At 40.4% G+C, this 24,107-nt stretch overlaps 1 protein-coding gene across 2 annotated transcripts in view; it reads right to left on the reverse strand.

The window, feature by feature from the left end:
* NOSTRIN (nitric oxide synthase trafficking) overlaps nt 1-24,107 on the reverse strand; it is a 67,661-nt gene that overhangs the window by 22,674 nt on the left and 20,880 nt on the right. For both annotated transcript variants that reach the window (XM_027129103.1, XM_027129112.1), the window contains exons 3-8: nt 17,628-17,711; nt 14,869-14,931; nt 14,586-14,667; nt 12,323-12,385; nt 9,654-9,752; nt 3,531-3,656 (exon numbers count right to left, since the gene is read on the reverse strand). In XM_027129103.1, the coding sequence (XP_026984904.1) occupies nt 3,531-3,656; nt 9,654-9,752; nt 12,323-12,385; nt 14,586-14,667; nt 14,869-14,931; nt 17,628-17,711 (517 nt within the window). The remainder of the gene's footprint in view (nt 1-3,530; nt 3,657-9,653; nt 9,753-12,322; nt 12,386-14,585; nt 14,668-14,868; nt 14,932-17,627; nt 17,712-24,107) is intronic.

Here is a 24,107-nt window from a genome sequence, read left to right on the forward strand (position 1 = left end):
GTCTTTCAGCACACCTGCAGGGGCCACTAGCCTGTCCAGCCTGGTGTTCCTTTATACCCTTGTGTGTAGACTGCGTTCACATCCTGCTGTTATTTAATCTATGGTATATAATCATTAAATTTTCAAGAAATTTATTTGTGTAATAGTTACATAAAGTTTACCTGTTAACCAGTTTTAAGTGTACAGTTCAGTGGCATTAGGTCCATTCACATCATTGTGAAACCATCACCACTACTCATATCCAGAACTTTTTTCATCTTGCAAAACTGAAGCTCTGTACCCATTGACAATAATTCCCCATTCTCTCTCCCCTCATCTCCCCTGGCAGCCACCATTCTACTTGTTGTCTTCCATGAATTTGACTACCCTAGGTATCTCTTATAAGAGGAATCATACAATATTTGTCTTTTTGTGTCTGGTTTATTTCACTTAGCATAAAGTCTTCAATATTCATGCACATTGTAGCCTGTGTCAGAATTTCCTTCTTTTTTAAGGCTGAATAATGTTCCATTGTCTGTACTTACCACAGTTTGTTTACTAGTATATAGTCATTTTAATGCTGCTATTAAATGCAAGTGGTAAGAAGCTGGCAGTAACTGTGAACATCTGTGTCAACCACATGCAGATTTCAATTCTGTACCAAGTGTCCTGACATTTGAATCGGGAAGCCTAGAGCTCTGTTCCCCCATGGCTACCTTTTTTGTCTAGTCAGAAGCTGCATAATTTTTGTAAGTCAATGGGAACGAAATACCTTTGTTTCTGCTCTTGGTCTCCTGAGTCCTTCTCCAAAATCTCAAGTACCAGCCATTTAAATGTGCCCTCTGTCCCCCAGGTACAGGTTTAAAGACACAGAAGAGTAGCCTAGTAAATGTAATGCTTCATCAAAGGGCATGAATCATATGCCTCCTCTAACAAATATGTAAAATAAATTCTGCTCAGTGTCTTAGACCTCAAGTGGGACAGTCATCAAAAAGAAAGAGTCTTTATATTATGGGAAAAGATCTAGAAAGCAGCTGTTCTAGTTTAGCACCGTGAGCAAAGGACAGGACAGAAAACAAAAGCCAGGTTTGGGGAACACACTGCATCCCTGCTGGGCAGCTGTTTCTTTACTGTGACAAGTGCTGAGCCACTAGCATCAATCTGAGACTAGAATAACCAGTGTCCCTTGGTGGCGATGGCAATATTTAAAAGATTTTAATTTCATTTCAGGGAAATCATTAAGATGATCTTCTATATCTGCTCGTGAAGAGAGGCTGAGACAAATTCCACTGTGGGAAGTGGAAATCCGTATCTCATTTAATGAATTATTGCTTTCTATTATTTTGTTCTTTTTGTATAAAATAGGTCACAGAGAAGCAAGATACTCTGGAGGACCTCAAATTATCCTCCTGTGCTTTCATAATAGCACATGAGAGGAAAGTGGGATCAAAGAGTTATCAAGGAAGAGTAAATGGAGAGGCTGTCTGGGGCCCAGGCTTCGTGATGATGCACACTCTTCATTCATTCTTTTCACTTCCTGCTGTCCTGACCTTCCGGTTTGTACTACCCGGGGAGATTGGAATGACTTCATTTTCATCTAAATTGTTTTCATAAAACTGATCAAAGAAGTACCTTGTTTTTTCTATAGCACGAACTCTCAAACTTCAGTACGTCTAGAGATCACCTAGACCCCTTCCTAAAATCATTCAGAAGTTCTGACTTACCCCGTCTAGGAAGGCACTCAGGAATCTGAATTTTAACAAGCACCCTTGACATTGTCTTGGGGCCATAAAGGGCTACAAGAAAATAAATTTTAAAATCATTTATAATTCTTCCACCTAGATATGACCACTGTTAACATTTTGATGTATTTTAGTCTGTTGAGGTATGTGTATGTATGATTTTATCTTCCTAGTTATCAACCAAATTATTCAAATTGGTATCCTGTTTTTTCACTTAACATTATACATAAGCAGTTTCCAATGCCACTAGTCTCCAAAACACCATTTTAATTAATAGTGCCTTGTGTAGAGTGTATTGATTTATTTAGTCATCTCCTTAATTTTGGCCATTTGTATTACTTCTTCCCTTTTACTTTTAATGTATTTTTAACAGAAATCTGTATTTTGTTTTTCATCTACTTCCTCAAGATGGATTTATGGAAAGGAAATTAGGTTTTTCAACCGAGGTTCTAGGAGAGAATTAAACCCTAATGTCCTAAGGCATCTGTTATCTGCAATGAGTTACCATTGCTTCTCTGCATCTAGAGGCTATTAGTCACTACCATCCTTGGGGAACTGAGAAAACAGTCACTCACATTATTTTCTGTGTTCCGTGGTTCAGATGAGGAACACTAGTTGATAATGTGAACATTTTTAAGGCTGTTTGCATTTATTGCAAAAGGCTTTCTAAAATAATTCCTCTAGTAAATACTAACAGTACCAAACATTTGATTTGTGGTCACTTTTGATAGAGTGGCTATTATTATCATTATCGTTATTATTATTTGGCCACACTGAGCTTTCCACACTTCTAATAAAATTCCATTTTAATTGAGTTCAGCCCACTTTTGTTATGTGTCTTCATGAATATCACATTTTACTCCTGTTGTTTGCAAACAACAGAGAATGAGGAATACATAGTGTAATATGTGAGTCAATGACTTGTTGGTATAGACTGAGTATGTACAAGCCAACGAAATACTAAGTAAGGGAATCCTTATTGGTTACAGTTAGGCAAGGATGACTTGACAGGAGTATCTCAAGTGGGTCTAGTAGGGCTTGGTTTGGCACTCAGGGGGCAGAAGCTAGCTCTAAGCAAGAGGATAAGCTTAGAACTTAAACTTAGAACTCTTATGGGAGTAAGAGGAACTGTGTGAACTCAAAGGAAGAGGGGGGAGAAATACCAGTGGCCTCCAGCATGGTGGTAGCAATAAACCAGGAAACAAAGAGGATGAAAGGAACCTTCCTTTTTTTATGGAGATTCTGACTTGTAGTAGATTCTCTACCTGATTTGGATTCTAATTAAAAAACCTAGAGTCTTAAATATTTTTAAAGCTCAGTTGAAAGAAGCTCTTTTGAAAGGTAAATGATATACATCTTGTCACCATCACGAAGACCTTATAAGCAAAGAAGATAATTTCCATAGTTTCAACATAAAAGTTGGGACTGCTGAAAGCAGGCTGGGGTGGAAGGAGAAGGTGGAGGAGGTCCCTAACAGGAGAAAAGGACACTGAGAAAAAGGAAGGAGAGACCTAGTAAGAGCCTCTGATAAGGGTCCTTAGTAACAGCAATACCTAACACATCTCGAAGGCCAGCTAGACGTCCGCTACACCAGGAATCCTGGCAGCCATACCAGTAAGAATCATAATTATCTCCTGTTGTTGTGATATAGATAGAAAAATGAGACGGATGGAGACATCTAGGTTAAGTGTTTTTCTCATAGCCCTTGAAGGGTGCCTAGAAGATAGAATGCGAGCAGTGATTTCTCTCCCACACAAAGCTCTTTGGAAAAAGAAAGAAAGAAAGAAAAAACTTGAATGCATAACTTACCTGGAAGCAATTTTCCAGTGTGTTCTCCCATTTCAGTCTGGTAGAACAGCTGGCCATGTTTTTTTGGTAGTAATTTTCATCTTCTTTTGACAACTTCTCAGTTGATTTTTTCAGTTTATTGAGGAGCTAAGGTAAAACATCAGTGCCACATATTTATGAACGCATTTATGAAAGCCCTTTGTAATTCTGGAGAAAGAATTATATGCATCCCAATGATGGTTTCTCATCTCCCAGCTAAAGTCATAAACAGTGACTAGAGATGACAAAATCAAAGATCTTTCTCAGAAAACAGGGATGTCAGAACTGAAAGGAAACCTAAGAGCCTTTCAATAGGATTCCTACAATTTTTCACATGAGGAAATGGAGGTCCTTAAATACCATGTGATATGCCCACTTTCATCAGATGAAGGAAGAGGTCAAATGACAGGTGCAGAGAAGCAAGTACAGATCAGGAACCTCCAACTCAAGACTGTAATCTACCAATGATTCCCGTTCTCTTATTTCGTAAATCCTTCAGGCCTCCGCATTTCTTACCGGGACAGGTAGAGATTTGCACAATCAGATAATTTATAAAACTAGCATTAGGCCTGGAGACCATCCTCTCACTTCACTTTCACTATTTAAACTCTGCATTATAACTCTGGAATCAGACTTCAGCATTAGAGTCCTGGTTCTGACTACGAGTGAGTTACTTAAATTTCAAAAGCCACAGTTTTCTCATCTCTGTGACGGGGACAGCGATGCTCCCACTTCACTGTGTTGCTCTGAGGAATCAAGCAGGTGATACAAGTAAGGAACAGGGCACACTGCTTGACAGTTAGTATAGCACTCAAAGACTAGTGAGTGTTACTATTACTAGTGAAGAAAGAGCCTGAGATACATGCCATTGTTCACTGCAAGTTATGGACAGCTTGACAAATGCTTTCCTGTTATCCTGACCCCCAATGATACGCTCCTTCACAAAGAGCCCCTTCTAGCCAGTCACCAAAATTGGCCATCCTGATTGTGAAAATCAAAGTAATACAAAACTCTCTGGACCAGGGTAGTTTGAATTGAATTCTCAAAATGCTCAGACACATAATTTCACATCTCTGAGAAAGGAAGAAGTTGTATTTACATGAATGATTCTCAGACTTTAATATGCCTAGGAATGACCAGAGATTCTTGGAAAACTGCAGATTTTCAGGGTTCCACCAATAGCAATACTGATTCAGTAGCTCGGTAGTGGGATCAGGAAATCTGAATTTTCACTGCCTCCTCAGATGATTCTGATGCAAATGGTCCTCAAGCCACAGTCCAAGGAGTACCAAGGAGCCCTGTGATTTAAGCAGTTTAGGATTTTCAAGGACAGAGATAAAGGTTCTTAAGAATGCTCCTCTTTATGTTTAAGGACATTTTGACTAAAGTTTCAGTAGTGAAGAACATTCGTCCAAAATGCTGAATATTAACACCACTCACTTTATTATTCCAGTTGATATGCTAGCCATTCAACTGTCCCTCAGCTCTGATGTATGACCTACCCAGGACACGGATGGTTTTGTGTATCAAATGTAATGAGCCATTTATCTATAGAGATATGAGCTTGTGAATTTTAGCCTGATAATGATACAGAGAAAGGGTTGAGTGTGTACCATGGCTATACTTGGCTAAGTCATTGTTCTTTGATTCTTACTGAGTGTGCCCAGCAATGAGAACAGAGTCAATCTGGAGACTGATTGCACAAATCTCTACCTGTCCTGGTAAGAAATGCCAAGGCCTGAAGGATTTACAGAATAAGAGTACAGGAATCATTGGTAGATTACAGTCTTGAGTTGGAGGTTCCTGATCTGTACTTGCTTCTTCTCACCACTCACGTTCATCAGCCTACACTCTATAGCTATTGACTAGAAGTTTCTGCTCAGCAAATTTGCAGCAAATAACCCCAAACATATACAGAAGAAGAATGGAGACTCTTATATTCTTATTTAAGGAACTTCTCAGAAAATTTCCTAAAATTTGTCAAAGATAAATACTTTTTCTTTCCTCTTTTCTTTCTCTTGGAACAAACATCGATTCATTAATTCATTCATCAAACATTTCTTGACTGCCACACCGTGTCATGTACTAGACACTGGGAATAGATAAAGGAACTAGATAGGCTCCCTCTCTAGTCAAGAACCCACACAGGCCATTGTTATCCTGTTTGATAGATCCCAAGATGATAGAAGTATTCAGGTGTCACAGAGTGTGTGCTCACAGAAATGATCCCTGTCTGAATAAACCTAAAATGAAAGTAGGAATTGGTGAGGCAAAATAGCATGACATGATACCAAAAAATATTTTGGTGAGGTTGGAGCACACAGTTTGAGAGAAATAATAGCAAGTGAAAATGCTGAAAAGTTAAGCAAGGGCCAAGTCAGGGAGGGTCTTGAGGGCCACATAAAAGAGTTTGTGCTTTATCCTGAGGTCACCTGGAAACCTTTGAAGGTTTTTTAAAGGAGAATAATATGCTCAGATTCGAGTTCCAGAAAAGTCAGCTTGGCTTGTGTATGGGGGATAAGGAGAGGAAACACTGAAAGCCAAGACACCAATTTGTCAGTTGGAGTAACCCAAGCAGTGGTGATGGTGGCCTGGGAGAGAGTAGTGGCCGTGGGGATAGATATAAGTAGATAAATTCAGGAAGTATTTGGTTTAGGACTTAGAATTGGGAGGATATGGTAGATGGTGATATTCAAATATATAAAAAACAGAGGAATAAAAAATATTTTTGGTAGAGGGAAGTGATGGTTCTGATTTTGGATATTGAGTTTGAGATGCCAGAGAGCAGTTCAGAGACTGGTTTGGGCTGGAGATATAAGTTTGGGTATTGTCAGCAGAGACATGGTAGCCAAAGCCTTGAGAGTATATTTGTTGAGTACGTGCTATGTATTGAACACTTGATATTGAGAGTACTGTGTGGGACACTGGAGATATGATGCCGAATAAAACAGAATGAGGCCCAGGAGAGAAATCATCAGGCACAACAACATAGAAAGTTCAGGCAGAACGAGGGAAGTCCATAAAGGAGCTTAAGAAAAAATTGACAGAAAGGAAAACCAAAAGAGTAAGATGGCGTTGTAGTTAAAAGAAGAGAATGTTTCTAGAAGGGGAAAGTCAATGATGCTTAATGCTTCTAAGAAATTAAATAAAGTCAGAACTGGAAAGCACCCATTAGCTTTAGCAACAAGGACCACGTATTCAATGGTAAGAACATTTCTAGCGAATTGGTGGGGAAAGCTTGGTCAGTGGTTTGAGGAGTGAATGGGAGATGAAGTGGAGACAGAGCACAGATAACCCTTCCAATAAATCTTATTGTAAAAAGAAAGAGATGATGATATCTGGAGAGGAGCAGGAATAGGAATATCAGGGAGACAAAGGGTGTCTCCCTGATTCTTCCTACTCTCCCAAGATAGAGGGAAGTTGAAAAGGCTGATGGGAAGCAACCCTTAGAGATACAGGAGAGAAGGGAATAATCCAGGGAAGGGCCTCTGAGAGGAGGCTGGGATGGGAATCAGAGCACAGGATGAAGAACTGGCCTGTCGCATTGCACATAGGACTTCAGTAGGGAGGTGGCTGTACTGACTTCTATTTACTCTGTGACGCTGGAGGCAAGATGGTCTGCTGAGAGTGGGTGGTGAGGATGGAGGAGCGAGAAGAATGGAGATGTAGATAAGCTCCTGGTGAGAACAAGGATTGCTGAGCAGGAAAACAGGAAGGATTGCTGAGCAGCACCGAACCAGCCCGGCTCAAGTGGGAGATCATGGGCACGTCTGTGTGAGATGCAAAAATGAATGCCGCCTTAGGCGTTGAGCTTTAGGACTAAAAAAGAGAAAGCTACCAGATAAAGTGATGACGATGGTAGGGGTCTGTGTTGTAATGACAGCCAAGGGCTATGGTTGACAGGACCAGGTGGAGGAGGGCAGGGGAGGATCATGAACTTCCGCCTCCCAGGGAGGCTGCTAATGAGGGACGGAAGCAAAAATTTACCACTTAGCTGCCCATGCTTTTGCCTTTTTCATTCCTTGACATCAATAAAGAATAGCTTCTAATGAGGGCTCCAAATGCCTACAACGAGGTCCTGGGGCTTAGGTTTTTAACTTACTTTGGTTTTGCCTCCTCTTCGGAAGCTGTCTCATTATTCAGTACCTGTTATGATCATTTCAAACTGTGAAGACTGACACAAGAACCTTGTAATATCTTGCTAACAATGAATCTAAGTTATTCAACTGATAGTTTCCTCAGATGAAATAACAGAGTTACTTGGCAATGACAATTCTCTTTTTCTTTTAAGAATGTTTTGGGTTGCAGTGGTGCTGCCTGCACTTCCTTAGGGGGACTCCATCTCTGGGGGAAGATATTGACTATTTCAAAGGTTTCCAATCTGGGGCACATACCATAAGGGGTGTCCAAGATAATCTAATACTCCAATATTAGTTGTGTTCATTTTTGCCTAAAAAGAGTGTTCAAGCTTACTCTTATTCAATATATGAATTGATATTGGTGCCCATGTGTGGACAGTTGAGGATTCTGAAGTGTTCTGGAGGGAGAATGGGAGTTTTATAACATGAGAAGCTGATGTGGGTCCCACAAATGCTTTCACTCTCAACATCCTGGGACATGTGCCCATCGGCAGGAGTCTGGATCATACGGATTTACAGATTTATTATCCACTTTAATTAGATTAACACACACAAAATCAACACATGCCTTAAAAAGATGTCTGCTACAAAGCTGTAGATTGATGTTAATACAAACAATGCAAGCACAAGAAAGCCACAGGAAAACGCCAGAGCTGACGCTTTCTCCCACTCCCGATTACAGGTGCATCATCACCCACATGAAAAGGCAAAAACTGGCATGATCTAGTGAGAGCTGATGAGAAGTTGACCAAGAAACTGACATTATCAAGAAGACATACTAGAAATACAAATTTATATTTACTATGGGTAAGGGTGAGCCTTGCCCCACATGTATATTTTGTCTGTATATGTCCCTTAATCACTATATGAAGACATCATGATTAGCTAATCACTGAAAATATTATTTCATTTTTACCACATCCTTCAAATATTTCTACTTTTTTATGTTGTATAATGTTCATAACATTAGTTTAATATAAAAAGTATTCTATATAATATACAAGATAGGTAAAGTACATTATATAATTCATTATGCTATGTGTATATATTTTTTACTTATTTGGGGTGTGAGCTGAGAGGTGTTTAATCGGGCTCCTTATCAAAAATATTGGAGGGGCTTCCCTGGTGGCGCAGTGGTTGAGAATCTGCCTGCTAATGCAGGGGACACGGGTTCACGCCCTGGTCTGGGAAGATCCCACATGCCGCGGAGCAACTAGGCCTGTGAACCACAGCTACTGAGCCTGCGCGTCTGGAGCCTGTGCTCTGCAACAAGAGAGGCCGCAATAGCGAGGCCCGCGCATCGCGATGAAGAGTGGCCCCCGCTTGCCACAATTAGAGAAAGCCCTCGCACAGAAACGAAGACCCAACACAGCCCAAAATAATTAATTAATAAAAAAGAAAAAAAAAAAGAACTTAGCATAGTGCCCAGCACACAGTAGATAATTTAAAAATATATATATATTGGACACCACTGGTTTAATTTGTCATCTGTCAATAATACCTTCTGAAAATATATGAGGACTGGGACTTCCCTGGTGGTCCAGTGGGTAAAACTCTGAGCTCCCAATGCAGCGGGCCCGGGTTCGATCCCTGGTCAGGGAACTAGATCCCGCATGCATGCAGCAACTAAGAGTTCACATGCCGCAACTAAGAGTCTGCATGTTGCAACTAAGAAGCCCACATGCCGCAACTATGAGCCCGCATGCCACCAGGAAGATCCTGCGTGCCACAACTAAGACCCAGAGCAGCCAAAATAAATAAATATCGTTTTGGAAAAGATCTTTAAAAAATATATATATATGGAGACCAGGAATAACTTAGGATCCTTCTCATATTCTGCCACACTACAGCCCTGCAGAGACCCCGCACAGAGGGGGAATCAGCCACTTCTCCTGTGTTCATAGCTAAGGGCAGGAAGCCCATCCATCTCTAAGCCATATGCACTCAGCCGGCCATGAGAGGTTACCTTCTGCTTCTCCTTCTCGGTCGTAATTTGCTTGGAGCTTTCTACAAGATGGAAAAGCGCTTCATGCTTCTTGGTACTAACCATCAATTTCTTCTTGGCCTAGAGTCAAAAACATACAAAAAAAGCAAAAAAGGATCAGAAACTGATATCAAGAGAAAAACTCTTCTGTTCTGGAACAAGTCATGTTCACGTGCTAGCTTGAATGATTGTGTATGTTTAGTTCTTCATTTCTGCCCTCACCTCAAAATCTGCCTAAAATATCACAGTGGCTAACATTTTGCCCTGAGAACCACTGTGTATTTTTTTCATTACACTGAGTTCATTCAAGAGGGTTATACATTTTGTTAAATCACCGAAGGCTTGCGAGTTTCCAAAACATTGTTCTAGCTAGCATAATGGAAGGCAATGGCTTTACCACCCCCCGTACCCCCGCCAAAAAAATCACAACAAACATGGAAGACTGCTGGCATCATTCTTTTAAATCTGCCTGGCCACAATTGAGGTCATTTTAAGATGCTCTCTTAAAACTTAGAGCAAAAGAACAATTTTGCTCCCTGATGCCTGGGCTTGAGAGCTGGGCATCTGCCTGGCATCTCGTGAACTACCCTGCATTTGTGATGGGCAGGCGGAGGGAGGGGTCAGGAAGGAAGCAGCATTCAAAGTCCCTTACTCTGTTGATGCCTCCAGCCTTGGCCTGGGTTATGATGTGGGTGATCCGTCATTCCCTATACAGTCCCAGCTTGGCAGAACAGGATGCTCCAGAGATAAAACCAACAGAAGTTGGTTTGAGTTGGATTTAGCCTATTCAGGAACTGGGTTGATTGGAAGATGGTATGGTTTTTCACCTCAAGTTGCAATGACTGTAAAACCAGACAATGAAGGGAAAAGTCCAGGTCTTTCTTTCCCTAGGAAGTCAGAGGCAAAGCCTTCTGAAGGTCTCTAAACATATGAAACCTCTACAAAATGGATTTCAAGGAACAAGAAGCTCAGAGACCCTCCTCTCCACCTTCTGTCAGTCACATGCCTGCTGATAAATGAGAGTAGGAGCCAGGAGCATTTGGTTCTTTAAGGCTCTTCATTCGAGTCTCCAAAACAGACTACACCGCATTACTGACATGCTGAATACCTTGAATTGTAACTGGAGAGAAAGCTATTACAGTGCAAGCATTTTATGTTCTCTAATTTCTCTGTCAATCTTCATAAAAAATAAAATCGTTCTATTTAGAAAAATTACTTGATGGAAACTGGGAAATAAAAAAAGATTTTTTTTTTGTTCCTGAAAGCAGCAGCAGTTACTGAGCAGTTTCTCTTTTGGTCCATTGTATTGCATTTCCTGTGAAAGCTGAATATTTACAGAATGTATTTTTAAAAACAAATTCTATTTAAGAAACCTCATAAAATCAAGAGCAAAACTGAAAACAAACGACTGGACCCTTGTTTATGGGACCTTTAAATATTCACTATAAAAGTGATTCTTGTGAGCATCCCTTTACCAGGACTGTTATTATGGGTATAGAAATTCATTTATCTCAAACATTTCTGATTAATGTCCTTGTCTTATGGGGTCCTTGGTTCCAGCAGGAGCTTCAGAGGCAACACTGAGGGCTGAGATGCGGCCGCCTGTTTCTGAGGGTGTCTCCGCTTTTTTTGCACTCATGGCCATCTACTTGGGAAAGAAAGTTCTCTTTGGGCACCAACCCTTTGGAGATGAAAGAGAGAATTTCAACTTTGGTAGCACAAGTCCCCTCAAAGGGAATCACTGGGTTTTCCGAGCAGATTCCCTCTCCACTGGCTTCTAGTCCTTCCTACTCGAAATGAATTCCTCCTAAACTGGATTGTTCTAGAATAATCATATATATATATAGGCACCACCTGTGATTATCTCTGCTTAAGACCCTGTAATGATATGCTCTAAATTTTCACACCAGATCATAATTCCTCTCCTTAGAAGTCACTCACTCTTTCCTGCACACATGTTATCTAGCCAACTAAATTTTAAATTACATGGAAACAAGAACCATGTCTTAGTACAGTGTGGTGCACAAGGAATGGGCCGTACATACTTGTGAAACCAATACAGGGATCCCCCTTTACACATCTTTACCCACCCGTCACTGTGCTCCTCTCACTGGTGAGACAGAGATCACAAATGCTCTTATAAAAGATAAAACCAAAACTCAGTATTCATATCTTGCCCTAAGTTTCAAATTATACAGAGAGGCAGTCAGTGTAGGTAATGCTTAAGGGCAGTGACCTTGGAGCCCAGTGACTTGGAATAATTCTTGGTTCAACCATTAACCAGCTTTGTAACATTAAGCAATTATTAACCTCTGTGTCTCTGCTTCCCCACTCATCTATAAAATGGGACAACACAAGGTCATATACCACATTGGTTGGTTTTTGTGATGATTCAACACATAAATATATAGCACTTGACATACAATAAACACCACATGTTAGTTATAAATAAAAGTCATATTTAGAGTTCTGCTCCTCTATTGATTTAGTTGAAAGATATATCTATATAATAACTCAGACGAGAAAACATTTTGCTTTTCAGTTAGCACTTAGAAATACTGACACTAAAACACACGATCACATTTGTACAAAAGCCAAAAGCTTCAATCCTGAAAATTGGGTTTACACAAATGATATTTGTGTATACTTGCCTTAATTTGATGATTCCAGTTGCTAATGACAAGATTTGCTGTCTTTTCAACTTCATTATCAAGCTATCGAAGGGAAAAAAAGAAAAAAAAATTTTTTTTGCTGTCTTCTTGCTGAGTCACAGTGCTGGCTTATTAATTCTGGTACAATTAGTAGCACAATTAAGTGGAATTTTAAAATCCTATAGAGGACATATTTCCTGAGAAAAGTAGTCAAGTCTCTTTTCCTCAGGTCAAGAATCTCTTCACAAGATTTACCCTAAATGCATTTGGTAAGATAATTATTTTTAATATATAACTCTGTAGAAACAATATAAATGGGTACAATCTGTGTGGAGGAGTATCTTGCATAGTTTGGTATCACTTCCAGTCCCATTACTTCCTCTTCAGCATTATTCCATGTGACCCAAATTTTAATACCGTGAGATTCAGTAGAAGTCCTAGCAGTGCTAATTTTACTGTCTTATTGCCTCTAAAGTGAATATTGCTGTAATTTCAAAAAGATTGAATTATTAATCATAATTAACTTTTTCTCCTACTTTAAAATAGCCAATGGGGCAGTAAATGATGAAAATGGAACTAGGCAACCTCCTGAGGAGATCAGACTTAAGTTAGTGCAGAACCTTTTCTCCTGAACCATAGACCTTTCTTCAAAACCCACAGATCAGCCATTACTCAACCACTCTGAGATCTAGCAACACTGTCCTTTTTTTTTTTCAGTTCATTAAATTTGGAATATGTGGTTTAGCACAACAAATACAATTAAAATAATTTTATGCACTATGTCACTTTTGACTCTATGTTGCCGAAATATGGAACAAGTTCACTTTAAAAAATTCGACTTTTTTGTGAGAAAATGTGGCAGGGTGATAGGGGTGCAACAGAGAGGGGCAGATGCTAAAAAGAAGATTATAAGCTGGACCAGCATTCTGAGGCGACCATGACATTAATTATCTAAAGCACTGTGATCATAGCACTGTGCCTAATTTAGTAAGTACTAAGGAAATTCTAGTGATTATCATATTATTATGTGGTATGAAAATATTTTGTTATTAATGAAGTATAGACTAGTGTTTGGCTTTTATTAAGTTGGTTTGCAAAGGCAGAAGATTATATTACTTTCTAGTAATTCCTGTAAACTTCCCCCATCACCCTAGCCCTAAGGAGAACATCCATTCTGGTAAAAATACATGGATGCCCACTAAACATCTATTCCATTTCCTGACTCAGTTTCATACGTTTGAATAAATTTTTTTTGGTATCATTTCTCTTCCATCAGGGCTTTCACAAATCCCCTCATCCTATGGACTTACCACCCTTAAGACCTGCTTTATCTGGCTGTGATCACTTGAAACTCCCCTTAGCCACTGCCCCTGCCCTTCTCAAATACCTCCTATTACTGCTCTGAACTTCTCACCTGTACCTGTCATTGACACAGATAATGACCATGACCCCATCCCTATCAGAGCTAAGCAGTGTTTATTAAATACCTCTTCATGTTGCCTGAAAATATATTTTAAAGTGCTTACTGACTGTATTACACGCAAATAAAAAGAAAACGGAACACAAATGAAATTGTTCTGGAAGGAAAAGTACACAGACAGACCAGAGAATACGCCATACAAGAGGACCAGGTGCCCTGAAAGAATTGTTTAGTTATTTTTCTTCAATTTTAAGGCTATTTGATGATTATACCTAGTATTTCTTTTACCTAATTCCAAGGTTATAAGTATAGAGAAGCATTTCCTTTTAAAAATTGCGTTTATAATTCTATTTACAAATGGTGTAACAATGTAAATACAAAAAAGTACAAACAAATGAAATAAAAATAACCTCTAATTCCACTATCTAGAGATAATTCTTATCAACATTCTGGGGAGGTGCTTCCAGGTTTTTTTCTATGCATATATTCACACATTTATTTTACAAAACTGCAGTTATATTGTTAGATTTTCTCAGCTTGTTTTTTAATTTAGCACTACATCCCCATGTCATTAAATTCTGCTGCAATAAGATTTTTAATGGTTGCATAGTATTCCGTTGCTTGAATTCATTGTAATTTATTTTTGGATGATGAAGAAGTTTCCATTTATTCACTACTATAAACAATGCTTTAACAAACATCCTCGTACATAAATCTTTGGGTTTGTGTTTATTTTTATGATAAATTCCTGAAACGTAGGAGCACCTTTAGATCACCTTTTATTTCTTGAGCCAAAGACAGAAATCTTGCTTTAACAGGGAGAAAAGAAAGATTTTGACTCACTGATTTTCTCTTCTTTTCATGTGCACTCAGGACTTGATGAGTTGGTTTTACTGCTTCCAACTCAATTGCTTTGCCAAGTTTTCTGGAAATATAACATGAAAGACACACAAGCCTAGTATTAGGATTTATATCTACTTTCCGAATTATTTTCTGGGGAAATAAAATGGTGTGTTAGGCATTATCTACTCAGTGCAAGTTTGCAGTGGAGTATTTGTAGCATATCCACTTTAAATATTTATGACTCCCTTTAGGGCTGGAGCAAGGCCAGCGTGTGGGTACTCACTGATGCAGGTCCGCTGCCGACTTCATGCCCTCCGAGACCCAGGCCCAGGCACTGACAACACAGCTGGAGGCAAAAACAAGGGAGCACAAGTGTGGGTGTCATTTTCCCAGGAGTCTGAGAAATAAAGCATCATGTCTGAGCCATTGCATTCGGCAACTGCACTCATATCCCTAATCCTATTTCAATTTCTCCATGGGATTAAATTCTGCCAACACATTTATTTGCACTATTGTCATTACATAAACTGCGTTTTTTTCCCAATCATTTTTCATCCTGATTTCCACTTTTCATTTCATGTCTGTAGAAAATCAGGGAAATAAAGTAGCCAAGGGTGAGAAGCCACTTAGAACAGGCAGGAGAGAGCATGCTACCCTTAAAGACAATCTTTTCAGGCTCTTCATTTCACAGATGAATAAACGGAGGCTCAGAAAAGTTAAGTTATGGAGAACTCCAGAGCCCTGGTCATGTCCTGTGTGCTGCTCTTGGGGTTGGGGTCTAGGTCCTGTTCCCTGCTGGCCTTTAGGACAAACACTCAGAGGTTCTACTGTCTTGTGAGTATATCTCAGTTTAACAAAAGGGTAACTCTGTCCTGACCCTAGCAGCACAAAAGGAGAATTAGGAAATATGACGCTATTTTCCTCCTACATATAGTTGGCCTTCAAACAGGAAGCCCATTGTATCAATAAACCTCAGGGACAGAGCCAGTGTAGACTTTGATGGAAGGGAAGGGACAGATCGGTGCCCATACTGAGAGCAAGACGGTGCAGAGGTTTGCCTCCATATGACTTAGGCTGCACCTGGCAGCCAGAGAATGGGAGAACTACATCAAAGGATGTCAGATTTTCTGTGTATCCAAAGCCCGGCACAAAACCAGGTACAAGAGAGTACACACTGTATGCTTCCAATTATAGGAAAGTCCAGAAAAGACAAAACAATCTAGATTGAAAAAAAGCAGATCAGTGTTTCCTTGGGACTGTGTTGGGGGAAGGATTGTAGACAGGTATGAGGAGTCTTTTGGTGATGAAAATACGTATATTTTGATTTTGGTGGTGGATATATGGTGTATACATATGTTAAAATCAATCAAACCATATATTCAAAACGGGTGCGTCTTATTGCATGTAAACTAAATCTCAATAGAGTTGGTTTTTTAAAAAAAAAAGAAGCCCAAACACACTTTCGGGAAGAGAATCTGACATTTGCCCCTGGGAGTTGGGCGGCAGAGCAGGAAGGAGAAGGCGTTGGCCTCAGAGGTTCTGTGTCTGAATCCACAAGCTCCCCTTTGTTTCCTGCATGACCTTGGAAGAATCACTTGATTTCACTGATCCTCACTTAACTGGTCTTTTAGAAGAGAAACAATTTGAGTTATTATACAAGTACCTAACAGATTTTGGTATAGATAAAAGTTCAGTTAATGCTTATTATTAAATATTGTTGCACTAACCCTGGTTAGCCAAGCATTCTGTTCATGCCAACTCCTTGGGAGCACCATGCTGGATTCTAGGATTGCCACACAATAAGACACACACCCCTACACCTACACCTCTCATCCTTTAGAAGGTAATCAAAACTAAAATCATAAGGAACACTTAGGGAGCTTTGGCTCCAGCCAGGTGTTAAACACATTTCTTGTGTTATTTCATTTACTACTCACAGGAGTTATATGAAATGTGTTTTATTTCCATTTTAAATACACAATGAGAGGTAAAATAAATTGTCCTAATTTACCTACTTGCTAAGAGGTAGAGCCAGAATTTAAACATGGGTAGTCTAAATAAAGTCTATTTATACTCAACCACTGTGCTCTACTGGTTCCTTTGCAGGCTTCTAAAATACCATCCTAAAAATCAAGCTCAAAGTCAGAGCAATTTCAAAGCCATTATTTGCTGTTATGGATAATGCCTAGGGAGTAGGAATGTGGGCTCCAGAAGCCTTCCTTTTTTCTTTCCCTCTTTCTTTTACCATCAGAAGGGGTCTTTGCAATGGCACGGCCATTGGGTGGCATCTGCAAGCATTAGTCAAAAATCTTTGTAAGGAATTATCACTAATGGACCATTTTTAGAATACTAATACCTTTTTTCTCTCCCTGAAGAGAGGTAATTGACTTCATTCTCAACTGAATTGAAAAAAATATGAACCAACATTTTTTCAGCATCTGATGTGCCAATATTTTTACATATATTACCTTGTTTAATATGCACCCCCCGATACACACACACACACACACACACACACACACACACACACACAATGGAGCACATCTTGTTACTCCACATAACAGAGGAGGAAATCAAGGGAGGCCAGGTTGCTTGCTGAAGGTCATAAATTTGAGATAAAGCAGGATTCACACTTCCTGATTTCAAGAGCTTCCGACTTAACCACACTGCTTCCCAAGTTAATATCCTCACCAAGGCCTTTTATGAATATGAGCTTAGGAGTCACAAAGACACAGGATGAACCCAGCTCTGAAATTCATTATCTGTGTGACCAGGCAAGGTTCTTAAACTCTCCAAGCCTCAAGTCCTTGTTTGTAAATAGGGATCATAAAAAGACTTCTCAGAGATGGTTGTGAGGATTAAATGTAGAGTATCTATGAAAGCATTTAACACAGTGTCTGGCACACAGTAAGAGCCCAAGAACTGGAAGCCATGCTTGACTCTCTGGACTTACCACATTTATATGAGGAAGCTGGAATTGAACATATGTCGCTTTTTATTACTTTTAGGAGTGATTTTGCCTTATCTCTTCCATATACTTACTTTTTCTTTGTGCTCTGTAATGTTTTGCTGAGTTTGGTTGCCAGTTTCTGAAGTCCTTTGGCATAACTGATCTCCAAATTTGCCCTGTTAGCAAAGGGATAGTTGTTAGATAGCATACAACGGCTGGAAATCAAGCAAAACCACACACACACACACCCAGAGAGACACACAAATATATGAAGGAGGACTCAGGCTGATAATGCAATGAATAAAGAGATGATTTGTCTACTATAAGGATTCTCCTGTCCTCGGTATAATCTTTAAGGATATCCAAGAGAATCCTACAAAAGGAGAGAAGTTTTTATTTAACCTTCTTGTACACTAGTGTTATGGGCTGAACTATATTCCCCCACAAAGGTGCTTAAGTCCTAACCCTGCTGTCTGTGAATGGGGCCTTATTTGGAAATAGGGTCTTTGCAAATAATCAAGTTCAGATGCAGTCACTAGGATTGGCTAGAACTCAGTATGGATGTGTCCTTATGAAAGGGAGAAATTTGGGCACAGTCACACACACACACACACACACACACACACACGGAGAATGCTGTGTGAAGATGAAGGGGCAGAGATTGGGATAATGTATTATAAGTTAAGGGATGCCGAAGGTAATCGTCAGCAGACCACCAGAAACTAGGAGAGAGACACGGAATAGATTCTCCCTCACAGCTCTCGGAAGGAACCAACCTGACCAAACACATTGATCTCAGACTTCCAGCCTCCAGGAATGTGAGAAAATATGTTTTTGTAGTTTAAGCTACAGTAAGAGACTGTGTAAGTTAAGTAACCCAGTCTGTAGTACCTTGTTATGGCAGTCCTAGCAAACTAATCCAGCTACTTTCCTACTTATCCTGAGACACAAGCACCATCAGACTAGCTCTAGATTATAATAGCTGGCAATACAATAATACATTATGATGGAATTAACCAAACAGTAACTTTCTAATGGGCCAGCACGAGATTTAGAAAATGAATTCCCATTACCTTCCATGCAGGACAAGACTCAGTAGGGAATCTGGGCATATCCTCCCAAAGAAAACTTGGTTCTTTGGATGGATTGAGTCACTCTTAGCTTAAGCTGATTTTTCCATGTCCTGATTTAAGCCCATCTATAGCTAAAATGAAGACACATTTTTATTCATTTCACTTTTCAATGAAAATAATAAAAATGTAGGATATTAAGTTCAATTTACACTACTTTTTTCATCTTTATATGGACCAGAGAGTCTTTGTTGCATATTTTTCAGTCTTTTAATTCTACTTTTATTATAAAACATCATTAGAATTATTTGTGACTCCATTTCATTTGGGGAACAATCCCAGGACTCTCCAGTAATTAACTTAATCCTTGGATGTTTTTACACAGATTAGGCTCAGTGTTATAGACCAAAAAAGGAAAGACCTCTTTTATGAATGGAACCCAGAGATCATGGGCTATGGACCTATCGCTAAGATTCTCTTCATTTTTCCTCTTTAGTACAGCTGTGCTCCAAGTTATTTTTAGCACCTTTTAAAAGAAAGAAAACCATTGTAGGATGCATGTTAAGGCCTAGGTGCAGAAAATACCCATTTGGCATTAGGCCTTGGCCAAATATAAGAAAAGGTTAGGGCAAATATTTTTAAATAATGAAGATGGTAAAGAAATATCTCATAGTGTTTTAAAAAAGATTTTTCTGCTCTAGGAATATGTGGTGATTGATGGAGAGAGAAAGTCCTGGTCAGCAGCAAGCTGGGAGAGACTGCCACCCTCAATGAACTTGGATGCTCTAGAATCCCAAGAGAATGCTACGGCTCAGTAGGGTGGCTTTGGGCAACATTAAAATGAATTAATCAGACTTACCTCAAGGGGGTTTATGATAATTAAAAATTAAATTAAAAAAATTGTAATTAATTTTAAAAAATTAAAAATTTTAATTAAATTAATAATTAAATTTAATTTTTAAAAATTAAATTTTTTTAATTTTAAAAAATTAAAATTAATTTTAAAAATGTGGTAATCACCCAAACCCAACAGGGCCTCAAAGACTGAAATGATTTTTATTGATCTGCACAACCCGAGCCCTGGCTCCCTCTCTGATTTCCCCTCCTACTAGTCATCCCCTTGTTCATGGTACTCTTGCTTAGTGGCCAAATGTCATCCTGCTTTAGGGCCTTTGCACTTGCTGTGGCCTCTGCCGTGTATTCCTTCTGCTACATAACCCCATGGCATTCTTCTTCACGTCAACCCCAACAAGTCTTGTTCAAACATCACCACCTCAGAGGCTACCCTATCGAAAAGAGCATTCTTGTCACTATCTCCCTACAGCTTTATTTATGCCCTAGCATTTATCACTATCTTACATCACATAATTTTTTACTGTGCTTCTGTGAATACCCCTAGAGTGTAAGCTCCATAAGGGTAAAGATTTTGTGTTGCTCATTGCTATATCCCGAGGCCTAGAACAGTGCCTGCCATGTTATTGGTGCTCAGCATGTATTTCTTGAATGAATGAATGAATGAATGGACTTCCCATCAGGTCTTGGTTAGAATTTTTAACCAGTCTCCACTACAAGTCTGTTCTCATTTCACCACTTTTGAAAACTTTAAACTGCTGAAGTATTTAAATTCAGTCCCACAGGTTTGAGGTGTGCTCAGCTCTGATGTCAGCGTACGTGGCTTTCTAGCACTTGCAATAGCTAGACTCATTAAACCCTCTCCTAACCCGTCTTTAACCAGAGGGTTCCTTAGGACTTTCCTTTCCAGCATTCCATTCTTGCTTGGAAGCAGCACGTAGAACATTAAATATGATGATGCATTTGTCGTGCTCAGCTTGTGCTGGGCACCAAGAATTTCTTAATAAATATTAATTTTTCTAATGTTATTATGAGTATGTATCCAAAAGGATCTCTAAACATTCAGAAATACACAGAGATGGGGAGAAGTGGGGGAAAGAATGCACATTTTTCTCATCCATCAGCTCTAGAACAATCCTGAATGGCTTCCCACAGGAAAGGGAATGCTGTCAGGGACAGCCTCTTCCTCAGAATTCAGTTTCACTTTTACCCTGTTCTTGCAGGTCCTACAAAATGGCTCAGAGGCTAAGCAGAAATAAAAAGGACAATGATGAGAGAGAAGTGTGGCATTCCCTTACATCGTTAACTTAATCTGATTCTAGAAAAAAGTTGGGCTTTGGTGTCAAGAAAGGGAGAGGGTCCTGCTCTCTTTGAATTGATGGGCTCTTGTTTTGAACCTGGCTTTATTCTTGAACCCCTGTATTTCTGCTGGCTTTCTCTTAAGTACAGTTGAAAACCAGCCTAAAGAGAGGCAATTACGAGAGGAGGGGGAGATGGTGAAAGAGTAAGACTTGGAGATCACCTTCCTTCCCACAGATACACCAGAAATACATCTACACGTGGAACAACTCCTACAGAACACCTACTGAACGCTGGCAGACCTCAGACCTCCCAAAAGGCAAGAAACTCCCCACGTACCTGGGTAGGGCAAAAGAAAAAAGAATAAACAGAGACAAAAGGATAGGGATGGGTACTGCACCAGTGGGAGGGAGCTGTGAAGGAGGAAAAGTTTCCACACACTAGAAGCCCCTTCGCAGGTGGAGACTGCGGGTGGTGGAGGTGGGGAGCTTCGGAGCTGCGGAGGAGAGCACAGCAACAGGGGGTGCGGAGGGCAAAGCGGAGAGATTCCCGCACAGAGGATCGGCGCCGACGGGCACTCACCAGCCCGAGAGGCTTGTCTGCTCACCTGCTGGGGCGGGTGGGGCTGGGAGCTGAGGCTCGGGCTTCAGAGGTCGGATTGCAGGGAGAGGACTGGGGTTGGCAGCGTGAACACAGCCTGCAGGTGCGCCACGGCTAGCCGGGAGGGAGTCCGGGAAAAGTCTGGATCTGCCGAAGAGGCAAGAGACTTTTTCTTCCCTCTTTGCTTCCAGGTGCGCGAGGAGAGGGGATTAAGAGTGCTGCTTAAAGGAGCTCCAGAGACGGGCGCGAGCTGCGGCTAAAAGCGCGGACCCCAGAGACGGGCGTGAGACGCTAAGGCTGCTGCTGCCGCCACCAAGAAGCCTGTGTGCGAGCACAGGCCACTATCCACACCTCCCCTTCCGGGGAGCCAGTGCAGCCCGCCACTGCCAGGGTCCCGGGATCCAAGTACAACTTCCCCGGGAGAACGCACGGTGCGCCTCAGGCTGGTGCAACGTCACGCCGGCGCAACGTCACGCCGGCGCGACGTCACGCCGGCGCGACGTCCTGCCGGCCTCTGCCGCCGCAGGCCCGCCCCGCACTCCGTGCCCCTCCCTCCCCCCCCGGCCTGAGTGAGCCAGAGCCCGCGAATCAGCGGCTCCTTTAACCCCGTCCTGTCTGAGCGAAGAACAGACGCCCTCCTACGACCTACACACAGAGGTGGGGCCAAATCCAAAGCTGAGCCCCTGTGAGCTGTGAGAACAAAGAAGAGAAAGGGAAATCTCTCCCAGCAGCCTCAGGAGCAGCGGATTAAAGCTCCACAATCAACTTGATGTACCCTGCACCTGTGGAATACCTGAATCGACAAGGAATCATTCCCAAATTGAGGAGGTGGACTTTAAGAGCAAGATTTATGATTTTTTCCCCTTTTCCTCTTTTTGAGAGTGTGTATGTGTATGCTTCTGTGTGAGATTTTGTCTGTATAGCTTTGCTTCCACCATTTGTCCTAGGGTTCTATGCGTCCATTTTTTTTCTTTTTTTAAATTTTTTTTCTTAATAATTATTTTTTATTTCAATAACTTTATTTTATTTTACTTTATCTTCTTTCTTTCTTTCTTTCCTTCCTTCCCTCCTTTAGACAACGAATCATCCCAAATTGAGGAGGTGGACTTTGAAAGCAAGATTTATGATTTTTTCCCCTCTCCCTCTTTTTGAGAGAGTGTATGTGTATGCTTCTGTGTGAGATTTTGTCTGTATAGCTTTGCTTCCACCATTTCTCCTAGGGTTCTATTCGTCCTTTTTTTGTTTTTGTTTTTTTCTTTTTTTTCTTAATAATTATTTTAATAACTTTATTATATTTTATCTTACTTTATTTTATTTTACTTTATCTTCTTTCTTTCTTTCTTTTTTCCTTCCTTACTCCCTCCCTCCCTCCTTTCTTTCTTCCTTCCTTTCTTTCTTTCTTTCTTTCTTTCTTTCTTTCTTTCTTCCTACTTCTACTAATTCTTTCTTTCTACTTTTTCTCCCTTTTATTCTGAGCCGTGTGGATGACAGGCTCTTGGTGCTACAGCCAGGAGTCAGTGCTGTGCCGCTGAGGTGGGAAAGCCAACTTCAGGACACTGGTCCACAGAGACCTCCCAGCTCCACATAATATCAAATGGAGAAAATCTCCCAGAGATCTCCATCTCAACACCAGCACCCAGCTTCACTCAACGACCAGCAAGCTACAGTGCTGGACACTCTATGCCAAACAACTAGCAAGACAGGAACACAACCCCACCCATTAGCAGAGAGGCTGCCTAAAATCATAATAAGTCCACAGACACCCCAAAATACAACACCAGACGTGAACCTGCCCACCAGAAAGACAAGATCAAGCCTGATCCACCAGAACACAGGCACTAGTCCCCTCCACCAGGAAGCCTACACAACCACTGAACCAACCTTAGCCACTGGGGACAGACACCAAAAACAACGGGAACTACAAACCTGCAGCCTGCAAAAAGGAGACGCCAAACACAGTAAGACAAGCAAAATGAGAAGACAGAAAAACACACAGCAGATGAAGGATCAAGATAAAAACCCACTAGACCTAAGAAATGAAGAGGAAATAGTTAGTCTACCTGAAAAAGAATTCAGAATAATGATAGTAAAGATGATCTAAAATCTTGGAAATAGAATAGACAAAATGCAAGAAACATTTAACAAGGACCTAGAAGAACTAAAGATGAAACAAACAACAATGAACAACACAATAAATGAAATTAAAAATACTCTAGATGGGATCAATAGCAGAATAACTGAGGCAGAAGAACGGATAAGTGACCTGGAATATAAAATAGTGGAAATAACTACTGCAGAGCAGAATAAAGAAAAAAGAATGAAAAGAACTGAGGACAGTCTCAGAGACCTCTGGGACAACAATAAATGCACCAACATTCAAATTATAGGGGTTCCAGAAGAAGAAGAGAAAAAGAAAGGGACTGAGAAAATATTTGAAGAGATTAGAGTTGAAAACTTCCCTAATATGGGAAAGGAAATAGTTAATTAAGTTCAGGAAGAACAGAGAGTCTCATACAGGATAAATCCAAGGAGAAATACGCCAAGACACATATTAATCAAACTGTCAAAAATTAAATACAAAGAAAACATATTAAAAGCAGCAAGGGAAAAACAACAAATGACACACAAGGGAATCCCCATAAGGTGAACAGCTGATCTTTCAGCAGAAACTCTGTAAGCCAGAAGGGACTGTCAGGACATATTTAAAGTGATGAAGGAGAAAAACCTGCCACCAAGATTACTCTACCCAGC

This window comes from Aethalodelphis obliquidens, unplaced genomic scaffold, assembly GCF_003676395.1.
Source record: "Aethalodelphis obliquidens isolate GAN/ISIS:26980383/991018 unplaced genomic scaffold, ASM367639v1 scaffold2, whole genome shotgun sequence".
In the NCBI taxonomy this organism is placed as follows: domain Eukaryota; kingdom Metazoa; phylum Chordata; class Mammalia; order Artiodactyla; family Delphinidae; genus Aethalodelphis; species Aethalodelphis obliquidens.